The 13,998-nt window shown below is 38.8% G+C and overlaps 1 protein-coding gene across 1 annotated transcript in view; it reads right to left on the reverse strand.

Annotated features, from left to right (window-relative positions):
- Window positions 1-7,849: 7,849 nt before the first annotated feature.
- Window positions 7,850-13,998, reverse strand: part of LOC139743862 (uncharacterized) — a 242,529-nt gene continuing 236,380 nt past the window's right edge. Inside the window, exons 31-38 of the mRNA XM_071654325.1 lie at window positions 13,509-13,637; window positions 12,745-12,873; window positions 11,938-12,066; window positions 11,258-11,386; window positions 10,646-10,774; window positions 9,471-9,599; window positions 8,512-8,640; window positions 7,850-7,989 (exon numbers count right to left, since the gene is read on the reverse strand). Of these exons, the coding sequence (XP_071510426.1) occupies window positions 7,922-7,989; window positions 8,512-8,640; window positions 9,471-9,599; window positions 10,646-10,774; window positions 11,258-11,386; window positions 11,938-12,066; window positions 12,745-12,873; window positions 13,509-13,637 (971 nt within the window). The 3' untranslated portion in view covers window positions 7,850-7,921. The remainder of the gene's footprint in view (window positions 7,990-8,511; window positions 8,641-9,470; window positions 9,600-10,645; window positions 10,775-11,257; window positions 11,387-11,937; window positions 12,067-12,744; window positions 12,874-13,508; window positions 13,638-13,998) is intronic.

Below are 13,998 nucleotides of genomic sequence, written 5' to 3' on the forward strand. Positions count from 1 at the left end.
GTTCCCCCCCCCCCCCCCCCCCAAAAAAAAAGGAAGAACCCCCCCCCAAAAAAAATTATTAACGTATCTTTAGGTCAAAGAAAAAGAATAAAATAAAAAGTCTGAGAGCTGTGAGAAAGATGGTCAATTATTGTCAGTAGCTATGTACAGTTAATAAATCCCTAAAATGGGAAGGAATGTTGTAGGAGCAAATGCACAGTGTGCATAGTCTACGAGAAGTAGATGCCAATTTAGGTATTTTCATTGTGGAATGATTTGTTTCAGCTTTCAGAGGACAGCTCTTGGTCCTTTGTTATGACAACAGAATGTGTATCATGTAAGAAGGCAACTGTTATAAGTAACAGTTCATAATTCCGCAAACTCACAGATATGTGTGCACATTTGTTTATCATGTGAGACGACTGTTATAGCTACCAGTTCACGATTCTTCAGCCAAGAACTCACGAATGTGTGTTCAAACTTTTCTTCTTTTTTTTCCCACATTTTTTTCCCCCTCATGCCACTTCAGGGTTATTGCTATGATTCAAACTTGCAGTATACTAGGGTGTTCAGGGGTTGCCCCAATAGTTAGACAAAGTGGCTGTTCAGTAAAAAGGGGCAAAAAAACAACAAACCCTTTTTAATATGATACAAAGTATTAGTGTATAAACTACTGTGGCCAAATATCACATCTTGAGCCAGTTTGGCCAAAGATACTTTCTAATTCAAGATCTTACAACCATGACTGACCACCGCAAGGTTGTGCCAATCCAGGAAAAGGATTATGTAGTTTCACACGTACACGCTGTATTTTTCAATGTACCAAGACGCACAGACTGAGGTAAGTTTGTACACTTTGAACCCAAGCTCTCATTTTGGCAGTTGGGTAGGTCAGTATAGGAGCAGGATTTGTGAGTATCTTCTGCAAATGAGTACAGTAGTCTGTCACAGTGTTCTGTCTTTACGACTATTGCTTCTTTTAGCAATGCACACAAATCATTTTAGTGAGAAAAATTTTGTGATAGGACACCATTTACTTCACTGCATCACCTAGACACGGATCTCTGACCTGTTGAAGACGGTTTGATTTTGCTACAACACACATTTCCCAGAGGCACCTGCCTGAGTATACTTGCGACTCGTCCTCAGCGGGTTAACATCTGCTTTGGATTTTATTATAAAGCCATGGACTGATGGCTTTGGGTGATAAATTTGTCATTATCGTGTCACACCCAGTTATAAAGGGGAGTCATTGTTGATAGTTAATTCTTTGTAAATTAAGTGCTGACATGATAAAAGCCTCGTTTTGGTCGGCAAAAGACCCAAGCTAACCATGAACAAAAAAAAAAAAGAAGCAGGAAAATAGAAGCTATCCCAAACAAAATGCCTACTGGGGTTTTACATTGTATGATGTTGGGAAACTATTTTCTACCCCACCCCTCCCCCGTACTTGAAAAAAGAAAGAAAAAAGAAGTAAGCAATGGGTCATCATCTCGTGTGTTTTGTTGTGCTCTCACTGATTCTATAAAGTTTGGCTGTGATTAATAGCCTGCATGCAGAATGTAGCGACAAATCGACTGTACTAATTTGATTTACATTCCGGCAGTCGGTTCTACTGAAGATAGTAATAATGACAAGAGGATAGAAAGGGAAGGAAAAAGAAAGAAGAAAAGGTTAGGAATATTTTGTTGTTTAAACTTTACAGTATTGATTCATTGTAGAAATACAGATCATTTTTTTTTTTTTTATTGTTCAGGATTTTATATGTTTCTTAAAATGGTTGGTGGGAAGTGGATCAAATAATTTAAGTGTAATTACTACACTCTGTTGTCTGTCGTTTATAATGATTTGACTGGATATGATGACTTTGCCCTGTACCATTGTCGTAAGCAAAGCTGAATTTTGTGGTTATGATTGTTTTCTTATTAGCTCTTAAAAGATCCAGGAACCATGTGTACTAGAACCAAGGACTTTGTATTAAATGCCAATTTTATATTGATCTTTGAAATTTCGTAGGTTTTGCCAATGGCACCACACAACGTCACATGTTTTTCCTTTGTTCTATTTTGAAAAGCATTAAAAAATGGAAAAAATACATGTATGTTCATATAATATGTCTTTTACTATGTTTTTCTTTTCTTGTAATAAAAGTTGCTGTTTGTGAAAATGATAAGTACATCACAAGTCTCAAGGATATATGATTTATTGGAGTACCTTTACAAAGTTGATCTGTAAGCAGTTGTGAGAAAGGAGTTAAGGCAGACATTGACAGCTGTTCACTGCAGATGGTCAGTGCATGTACATGTACTTTCTATCAGAAGATGGTTTTTAAAATGATAGATTTATCATTGTCTTCAAACATCTTGTGGAAAGACCCAGAGTTGATGTATGTGCTGAAGATAATCTCACCTTCTTGAAACTTTACACTGTATGTGAGGATTCCCCTAAAGACTTAGGTTAGGGTTATGTTTGTGGTTAGAATTCATGTTTGTCTTTATTAATAGTAAGCAGATATTTCACGGGAGCAATTGTCTCAGGAGTAAATATTGTAGAACTTGCAAATGGTGTGGTGTTCAAGAAACCATGTTGGATGTTTTGAAATGTGTTTGCCACACAGTCACAAACATGCACACACACACACACACACACGCGCACACACACACACACGCACACACACACACACACGCACACACACACACACACACACACACACACACACCTTCCATGGCTTACCAGTAACTGACATGTACAGAAGTACTGCACACAATGTAAACACACAATGTAAACACACAAGTAATTTATTTCAATTTATTACCAATTCCAAAATACAGAAATACGAATTTAAAAAAATATTGGACCATGGTATGCTTAGTGTGTTTTCTTTTGAAGTCCCAGTTCTGTGCATGATGGAATCTGGGAGGTGGACATTTGAAAGGTACATACAGAGACTTGCCAACGTAGTCGCAGTCTCAGATATTGCTGTTCATGTTATACAGAACTTGGAAGTCGGTTGTACAAAAAATAACTCTGAGAGACAGTTATTGATGATGCAAAACCTGCATCAGCATTTCAAATAGACAATAACATGCGAGCTGTACTGAGTGAAGTATATTTTCTCTTTGTGTGTGTGTCCGTGTGTGTGTGTTACATTTGGTTTTCACATAGTGATACTAAAAACAATTTCATACGTTTATGAATTCAGCCTATCATTACGCACATTACTCGTAATTTGACTGACATGATACAAGAAGCAATTCTTGGACAAAGAAATCACACAATATTACAATATTTCCTTCAACGGTCAATTCTTTGAAATGTCGAAAGTGCACGAGGTGCACCTTGCAACCAAATTACAGAGCGAATGACGGGCAACATTTAACAAAGTGCAAACCTGGCCAAGTTCTCAAAGAATTTTAGGGAAGACGCCAGTTCTCCAAACACAAATTCTTGAATAGAGTGGGAAAATTGTATCAAAATAATGCTCTTTGTCTTCTATTGCCCCGTGCAGCTTCCACATGGGACAACTTTATTGACAGTAAATACTGCAGACACAGACTCCCAAGACCGCTGTGCACGTTTTAAAGTGCCATGTCCCCACGGGGAAAAAGGTCAACACTGAAATATGTTGCTACAAGTTCCATGGGTCACTTCTGTACTAGTCACAGAGGTGTGCATGACATACAAAAGTGAGTTCTTGAAATTCACACTGAATAATGTCAGCTAATTTCTCACTTAATTCCCCCATCCCACTGATACCAGACAGAATGAAATAATGTTGTTTTGTAACATCAGTTGAGTTATTGAATTTACATCTTCTTCTTCTTTTTCTATAAAAGAAGGATTGCTTATATAAACAGACTTTCACAGAGGGATACAGTTAAGTGTAACAAGGCAATTCACCCACACTATCTTCACTTCAAGCAGGGCAGATTGTGTTGCTGCACACAGTCATAGACACTTCCCGCATGAAAACTGTTTTGCCATAAACTTTGCAGAAGGTTCAGCTGATGTAAGCTGGATGTGTGGGCGTGTATCTTTTCACACTTTATGCCCAGTCTGCCTGTACCTTTGCCTGTTGCCCATGACGGGAAAACACTGCGCTCAAACTGAATGGGTTAGCGATCTCGATCCATGGACAGGTCTGTTCGCGCAGCACATGGACCAGGCACGCTCAAGACCTTGTGAACTTGATTTTGTCTGCATTGAGGTAGCCGAGGCATGCCAGCATTGAAAATTACTAATCATAAAATAATGTCCTTTATTTTTAAACCCTGGTTTTACACAGCGACCATGGAGAAGAACTCAGTTCAAATGCACCCATTGGTGAGACATACACTTTTTACATCAAGAGTGCGAGAAAGCAGGCGCTTTTTTTTTTTCTTTTTAAACACATTGCATAAATGACCTTTGAGCAACGCATCCAGTTGAAATCTTTCTACAAGTTCATAAAATACCGAAAATATTTTTTCCTCTTCCTCTCCCATTCCTTGTTGTGATGAGATGCAGACTTTTTGACAATAACCTTAAATTAGACGGTGGCCTGCATTTCATGCAAACAACAAATGCAAACAAAACATACAAAGAATTACAATGTAAATAAGACCAAAAAAATGCAATAAAATGTACCATACAAAGGAGAAAAAGCACTGTTTTACATGTCTTCAGCCTCTCACAGCTCTGCACAAATTGATATAAATTACAAGTCAAGTGGGAATATATCACTGAAATATTAAAAGCAAAATACAGATGACGACTGTAATGATATACACACACATAAATAAAAAGCAGAAACAGAAACTATCTTACAATACGGAAAATCGCACCGTCATGTCTATTGTATAGCATGAGATATATCCAGCATATTTGAGTGAGTGACACAGTGTTTATTAACCCGTTGAAGACAAGTCACGAGTATACTTGGGTAGGTGTCTACCAGAATTGCTTGCTAAAGCAGAATCAGCTCGCCCTCAATGGGTTAAAGTATGAATATACAAGCTAGGGAGTTTATTAAAAGAAATTGGTATTCCTTCTTAGTGTCAATATTATTGGAAACAAAATAACTAATTGTATTAGACCACAAATCTAAATCTGAAAACGTAACAGGAACAAAAAAATATTGTAACATACCTACAATTACCATGTAATAACAAAAATAACACAGGGAGATGATGAAATCCTACACAATTTTTACAGACAGCACATATCATCAATTAATATTTTTTCCTATGTAATTAATACGACATTTGCAACCTAGCATGACAACGTTATTGACTAATAATCAGTTGCAGTGGCTTTGAATGTAACTACCAAATGCCAAATACAGTATTCTTTTTTTCCAGTCCTCATTGTACAGAGGGACATTTTCTCAGTATCGCTTCTCAACAATGCAATGTACTGTGAAATTAACTTCACAAAAATGTCAAATAAATAGTGGCATATTATTTTAGGTAATTGCCAATCATGATGTTGAATGATATAAGGTTACCACCTGTAAATACAAGCATATACATATTTTATATCAAATGTGAAGTATATTAGCTCTGTCTTCTTTTCTCTTACCGGTTTTTCTTTAGTGAATATCTATGATACACTGAATCACTACACATAAAAGGAAGCGGTTGCATCATACAAACAGAAAGAAGTACCAGATACACACACACACACAAACATTATCATGTTTGTGCGTGCATTTGCAAGTATGTAGTATCTACGCATAATAACACATATATCTATATTAGACATGTTTTTTTATTGTTACTTTGTAAGAACCATGCACATCTGCGAATGCTCTTTGTCGTAAATATTGAATACACACTGTTCAGATTTCCCCTCCGATCATCGTACGTACGTATGACCCTTGTAATCTAAAATACTGCGCGAGGGGTTTTACTCGGAAGAACTCGGTAAACACACGTCATGTAGTTCCACATTTCATCTTTCAAGCTGCAAAGGATAGAAACGTGTATTAAGTGAATCAGAGCTGCTCTGAATTGAACTGCGTTAGTTTTGCATAGAGTCGTAGCACTGGTCAGCTCAGTTCTATTTTGAATTAGTTGAATATAATCTTGGTCAAAAAAAAGAGAGGAGTTAGTTAAAATATACACACACGATAATCACAAATCTCAAACTGATGATGCAGAGGAGAAATGAACTATGTGGGAACTGCACCAGTGCTTGTTGTCATATAATCGTTCTATTATAAAAAATAATTATTAACTAAAATTTTAGCTTGTTCAATCATACTCTATCTCTCTCTCTCTCTCTTCTCTATCTCTCCTCTCTCTCTCTCCTGTCACAACTTGCTCAGAACTTTGTGATAATATCATACATTTGAAGCTACAATAGTATCTACATGTCTAAAACCTCAGTGTTAGGCGCAACATTTAGAGTTCCTCCCTTTTTTTTGGGGGGGGGGCACAGGAGGTGGGTAGAGGAGATATTGTCATTTCTTTTTTTTTTTTACAGTCCATGTGAGCGAGCGCAGCAATGACGACAGCATTTGAACACTACACATGGATTTAGTCGGAGGAAGCGCTAAATATACTTCATGTGTGCTTCCAGTCTAATACCGAAATTTCAGATTCAAATTGAGACCATGAAACCAAGCACAAATTAACATATGTAAACATATTTGACAGAGGAAAAAACAACAACAAACAAACAAACAAAAACAAGAATAATGGACTTATCCACAGTAAGGGATACATGTTTTGTATGCATTAAAAACATAAACGTAGTGTAGAAAGTTGGTTCAATAAAATAACTCGTATGCTTGCAAAAATATATCATCATGTCACAGGCCATTGTATTAGCAATCATCTAAATGGCATTAGTATAAACAAGTCAATTTATTTACCGGTAATTGTCAAAATCTTTCTAGGACATCACTATTTAATACAACACAATGAATGCTATATGGAGCATATTCTTTAACTACTTTGTACACGGTTGGTTGACATCTATCTATCAATTTAAAAAAAAAGACTTTATCTTTACTAATATGGAGCAACTCTCTTAGATATTGAGAGTATATCTATTTTCCTGTCTCATCTCATTTTTTTTTTTTGTATTGTTGCAGCCATCACTTAAACATATATACTTGCAGTAGAACGGAATCATTTACATGAACAATAAATAATGCTGTAAAAATCTGAATTCGACACCACATTCCCACACGTCCCCCATCCACTCTGTACAAAGACCGAGGCGCTCTCTCGGCTCTCTCCGATTTTCAAATGATCGTCGGGTGAATCCATCTCAACACTTTTTTTTTCTCATACGAGACGCAGTCCTGTCGCCGCGACAACAGGGAACATCTGTCCCAACCCTTCACCAGCCGAGTCAACTTCCACGCTTACTGCACGCTGCACCTGCCTCGCTGCCAATCAGACCCTCCTTGTGTTGCGGACACAGTCCAGTCCTCCCTCCTCATTTCCACTTTAACACCACCACAGGTAAAAGAAGTCAGACTGATGTAGATCGAGAACACTCACAAAGTGTTGATTGCTTCCACGGGGTGCCTCTCACGCCCTACAATTAGCCATTTCTCCTTCCGGTATTTTGCTGCTTGAGGTATTGCTATGTACATGACACTGAATACCCGACGGTGGACATAATATCACAACAATCACTGAAAAAAAAAGAGACCTGCTAGCATTCTTTGAAACGATATGTCGAAGCGTGGAAACACATTTCTGAAAGCAACACAAGCATACTCTTCTCTTTGCTGATTGCCCCAAAGTCACAAGACATCATGGATCACTTTCTCGATAGGGGTATGCAGTTATCAACAGACGCGAGTCGGCATCACTCCAAATGTGGTCAATATTCAGAAGAAAAAAAATAACGGGGACGAGAACGCCATGAATCTTTTTTGTTTATGAGTTTCTCTCTCTCTCTTAGTTGGAGAAAAAAAAAGACGAGATGAAAGTTGGGCCTGTCGTTAGAAGCCGTTTGGTCCCATATCTCCCCTAAGAGGTGCCGCTGGAGTCGGGAAAGCATACTGACCTCCTGATAGGTGAAAGACAGACAGACAGACAGACAGACAGAGACAAACAAAGAGGGAGAGAGAATTAAAATTGACATTGGAATCTCATAACAAAATATTTCCTGTGAATCAAAGTTTGAACATAATCATATCTTTAACAGAAGATACTTCAACTAAAATCATGTTTATTATCACATTATTGATGCACTGGCTAAATAATAATCAGGAATGACTACAAAAAAAAAATAACATTACGACATTTTATTACCAAATGCTAACATCTCTAATTTAATCACAACAGCCAACATAGTCAGTGTAACCTCAACAACAAGATAACTTTACAGAATTAAGTTACAACAGACACCCGATAAGATTTGGCTATTAACATTCACTCTGAAGCCCTTCCTCTGTCAAGTCACACTCTTCCCTTTCTGGATTAATAGTCAGGTCGTGCAGTTTCAAAAGAAACAGACCCCTCCTTTCAAAGTCATCGATGCCTACAGGTATTCCGCTGCAAAAATACTGTCCGAATGGCTTGTACTCACCATGTTCACACTGGGCACCGATAAAGCTGTTTATACATCTGCACGTTCCCGTCCGGACGTCGCACGTGGCGCCGTTCGAGCAGTCGCAGTTGAAGGCACAGTTGGGGCCGAATTTACCTGGTGCACACTCTGCGGGTGACAGAAAACCCAAAGAGGTAACAAAACGGTCAAGGGTGGCCGCAGCTGAGGGACTGTCCTTGTTACCCTCAAGTTCATCACTCGGTCACATATTTTAATTGGCTGACCATTTTTTTTTCATCATGACCCCCATGACCCCCTAAATAATTTATCTCCTTGAAAACCGTTTTCTTTTATAAACAAAGAAAGATGAGTGCTGACTGTCCACATAACAACATCAAGGGACATGAAACGACAACAAAGTTATTCTGCAAGAGAATTTGTCATGGAGAGAACAGAATGAGCATACTGGACTGGTGAATATTGGATAGCAGCCTGCACAAGTCATTTCATTCTATCAGAGCTTAACAATGTCAACACAAGGCTCGCTTACATAGATGTAGCTCTTGCATATTGCAAAGACGGTATATTTCGGTGTTTTCATTTTCATGTACAGTCAAACCTGCCTTAGCGGCCACCTGTCTATAGCGACCACCTGTCTATAGCGGTCACTGAAAAATTCCCCCGAGAGAAAAGCCCTGTTACAGACCCTGTGTATAGCGGCCACCTGTCTAACACGGCCAGCGGCCACAAATTTTGTTTCCCGCGGTAGATTTTAACCTGTCTATAGTGGCCAAAAACCTGATGGAGCCGTAGCCGAGCCGATAATTCAGCGTGTTTTTCTTTTGCCTTAAAAGTCCTTATAGGCCTACACAAAATATCAATCTCCAGATATGTATGGCATATACGGTGCCCATACAGTGGTAAGTTTTTTGGTTGGGACAGTGACATATTCCATGAACCACTCATCCTCCCTCTGAACGTTACACCTGGATACATACCCTGTGTGCATGTTTCTCCCGTGAGTCCAGGGGGACAGTCGCATGTGCCCGTCACAGCGTTGCACTGGGTGCGATTGGCACAGGTGCAGAATTCCAGACAATTGGGCCCATAGAACCCTGGCGTGCATGCTGCAAGGGGAAAACAAAAACAAAAACAAAAACGAATGACACATGCTCTTTGACAGTGACATGGCATATATGCAGACGAAAAGAACAACAGCAAAATATGACAACAAGTTCTTTGACAGCTGCATAGCATGTATCTCAATCAGCAAACTTCACAACATGCCTCAAGGCAATATCCGAAGCTCCTTACCTACTGATCACCTTAGCAAAAATATTGCACAACCATACTGCCGATGATTCAGCATATTTAATACCATGCACATTTTGCTCTGAAGCGCATTACTTCTCTACAGGGCGTACAATACAAAAAAAGTTACACTTTTTAAAAAACTGTCTAAATTACATTTCAAAATATTTGGAAGAATTTTTCATATTTATGGATTCCCAATAGTCTCATCTATCAAGTGCAATCAACAAAACAAATCTTTGTTGACGCTTGGCTTAACACTGACGCTCCTTGTCCAGAGTGTGAAAAATGGCTTGTGCCAAATTGAAAGAAGATGGAAAATTCAGCCAGCAGTCCAAATAAGTGCTCCCATTCAAATAAATTGCTCTTTTGCTTAAAGTTTTGATTATGTTATGATAGTCTGAGATTTTTTTGTCAGCTTTATCGTAACTTTAATGATTTCATTTCTAGATCAATTAATGAGAACTAGAGTGTGTAATTATTTCAAGATCTTTAAAGCACAGTTATCACAATATACGGAAACATCAATACCATATGCCAGTTATTCATTAATGTGGTAGTGGTACCAAATTCATCAACATTCAAATCATTCATCCCATTAATCAATCATTGATTGGCCAATTAATCATTCAATTAATCAATCAATCAATCAATCAATCAACCCATCAATACATCAACCGATATATCAGTTAGTCAGTCTGTTACTACTGCTAATTCTACCTTTATCTACTGCTAGATACTTCTACTACTGTATTACTACTATTACTCTGACTATATACTTCTACTACTACTGCTGTTTCTAACTACTAATACTGCTGGATGAGGACCAATGGCCAGACCCTGTCTGGAGCGATCTACTCACTTTGTTTGCACTCGGGTCCTGTCCTTCCCGCCGGACATCGGCACTGACCAGTGACCGGGTCACAGGTGGCGTCCTTGTGGCAGTCACAGGTCCTGGCGCAGTAGGCCCCGTACGTCCCCTGAGGGCAGGCTGCATATTGAAAAAAAAAAATATCCAGTGACGATTAGTAAATTAATCCCAATTAATTGATGAGCAGAACAAGTCATCAGATGCATGGAATTGAGACGGGTTAAGCCTCTCTAACAATTAGTGGCGATGTTTATTATCCTGAAACAGTCACGATGTTCATACAATCCCTACACTAAGCAATTACTGTACACACTATATATTTAGCCAGTTTAATTTTTCACGAATTTGGACTTCCCAGCAATTTTGCGGGTGATTAAATTTGAGTTCAGTAATGGACGGAGCAATGTACAGGAGCAAGTCGTATTCATGTTGGCATCACAGCTAATATTTTACGCATGATATCAAATTCACGAATAGCACCTGGGCCGACTCACCAAATTTGCAAAAATTAAAATCCTGCAAAATATATAGCATATACAATATTAAGCATTGCCAATTGTGTTGTTTGTTGGCTTGTGCTTGTTCTATGGGCTAAGAACTCACTCAGTTGACAGTTTTGTCCGTAGAAGCCGGCCTGGCATGAACAGCATCCGGTCTGCCTGTCGCATTCTGCTGCGTTCTCGCAGGTGCACTCCTGGTCGCAGTCCATGCCGTATGTTCCTGCCGGGCACTCTGGGGTTTTAAGAGAGGGTGGAGGGGTTTTAGAATAATGTATGTGTCTGCAGTCTCAGTTGCACACATTCCAGCCAGCCACTGTTTGCAACATTAGATTTATTTGTAGAGTTTGACCAAAGAAGAGTAGTTTCTGTTTGCTTAATGCCTGCACTTGTTGAGAGTTGGACAGACTTGAATCCATTGTCGTGGGGTGTGAGCTCGGTCCCGACATCACATTGTAGATTTTGTTTTTGTCTGATCATATGTCTGTGTTCATTCAGTTTTATACACTACAACCATTATTGAAACTAAGGACTTAACAAATCGGACTTCAATCACAAATACACAGCATCCATGAAAACAGCAGAATTTTATCACATTATACATTATATAACACAGTCTCAGTCAGGAGTCGTATTAGTTTCCAACAAAGAACTTCTTCAACTTTCATATGAACAAAAAGCTAAAGATCTAAGAGGACAGAAAAACAAACTTGTTTATCAAATTAAGTTTTGCAGGGCTGGACCGAGCCAATGGGTCAGTCTAGGCTAGTTTAGTCTTCTCCTCACCTTCATCACAGAACTCGCCGGTGTATCCCAGACCACACCTGCAGCGTCCAGTCACAACGTCCAGCACGCCGCCATAGCGACAGTCCTTCACCATGGAGCAGTCAGGGCCATAGGTTCCAGATGAGCACTCTGTGTGTGTGTATGTGTGTGTGTGTGTGTGTGTGTGTGTGAGAGAGAGAGAGAGAGAAGGGAGGGAGAAAGATACAATACGCTCCATGAAAATGACTGCTTTCATATCAGACAATGTTGTCCTCAAGAAACTTTTATACAATGACAGACACCAAATGAACTTGTCCATCAAAATCATTACCTGTTTCATGAGTCAATGATGACAATATTAAAAAAAAACCACCTCTTCTACTTCGCTTCTGGTGAAGCGATACAATTGAGTTATACAAAAGAAAGAAAGAAAAGAAATTACGAAACTCATTTCCATAAAGAATGTACAAACTATAACTCTCCCTTAAAAAAGATATATAAAAAGCATTAATGATGAATTGATACAATTCTCAAAAAGCTGACATAAAGTATATCAGTTCTTTTTCTTTTTCTTCAAGAAAGACTTAAATTCATTAAACCTTTGTGTGTGGAATCCTTTTAAAGCTACCACTGTACTGCCTGCCATCCAACATAGTTTGGAAGGAAGGCAGCGGAGAAAGAATTACAAGTCTGGTCTAATTAGAGGGGTTAATTATTAACCCATTGAAGACTAGTCCTGAGTATACTCGGGCAGGTATCTATGGGGAATGCATGTTTTAGCAAAATCAGCCCGTCCTTTGTAACGGGTTAAATGGACGTCAGACTCACTGGTCTGGCAGAAGGCCCCTGTGTATCCCGCCGGGCAGTCACATGACCCTGAGGTATGGTGGCAGACTCCGCCGTTCTGGCACTCACACTTGTGTTGGCAATCCTGGCCGTAGGTTCCCTCGGGGCAGGCTGCGAGACAGGCAAACCAAGGAGACATAATGTGAACATCAAACCTACTCCTTCAGAATCTTTGAATATTCATCGATGAATATCAATTCATATTCCCTCATGAATATTCATGAAATCATAATTTTTCTCGGGATCGCATTCTCCATGTAGTCGAAGTTTATCCTACTGTATATCAATTTAGTGTGATATTTCAATGGTAGAAATTTGTTGGAGAGTTTAAGATTCTGATAGAGTAATAAGATTTATGCATGAAAATCATTGTATCTTATTCAGTTCATGAAAAAAGTATTATCTTTCGTCTTCAATCTCTCTAACAAATTTCAGGAATGGCATTTGTCATGAAGTATTTTATTTTTGTGTGTGGTGTTCTCACAAGGCATTTCAAAGTGAGCAGTATGAGTATTGCAGACAATTAAAGTTTTCCCATGATTATATAAACTCTCATTAAACTGTTCCTGTTGAAAAACTGTGTTACATGACTCATTGCTTAGGTAAACTAGAAAGCTTTAAAAGCTAGACCTTTAAAACTCATGTAATGTGCCATAACTTCTACATGTTTTCGTTCCATTTCAATGACCACGCATTTCTCTACACATAAAATCACATCAACAAGATGCGGCGTGCAGCTTTAATACCTCGTTCACACAGAGCCCCGATGAAGCCGGGCTGGCAGAGACACGTTCCGTCGTCGGCGTGGCAGGAGCCGCCATTGAGACAGTTACAGTGGTATTGGCAGTTGGGTCCATAGCGTGATCGTTTGCAGTCTGCAAGATGAGGGAAAAGACAACATTATGAAATATGTGTTTGTCTGATGAAACATATCATTTATTGAGATACATTCATGAATATCTTAACTGAAAACAATAGAATAAATCTCTACATTTAGAACTCGTCAACTATTAAAAAAAAAAAAAACATACAAGAAACTTGATATTTCCAGTAAAACCTTTCAATCCACCCACACAACTTGCGAGATATCTAGAAGTCATTTAACCCATTGAGGACGGTTTGATTTTGCTACAACACGCATTTCCCATAGACCCTTGCCCGAGTATACTCGGGACTCGTCCTCAACAGGTTGATATGTATATGTCTGTAATGGGCTACAGTAGGGTTAATAGGAGC

This window comes from Diadema antillarum, unplaced genomic scaffold (assembly GCF_040938485.1).
Source record: "Diadema antillarum isolate AM-2024a unplaced genomic scaffold, OU_Dant_1.0 seq00001117_RagTag, whole genome shotgun sequence".
NCBI lineage: Eukaryota > Metazoa > Echinodermata > Echinoidea > Diadematoida > Diadematidae > Diadema > Diadema antillarum.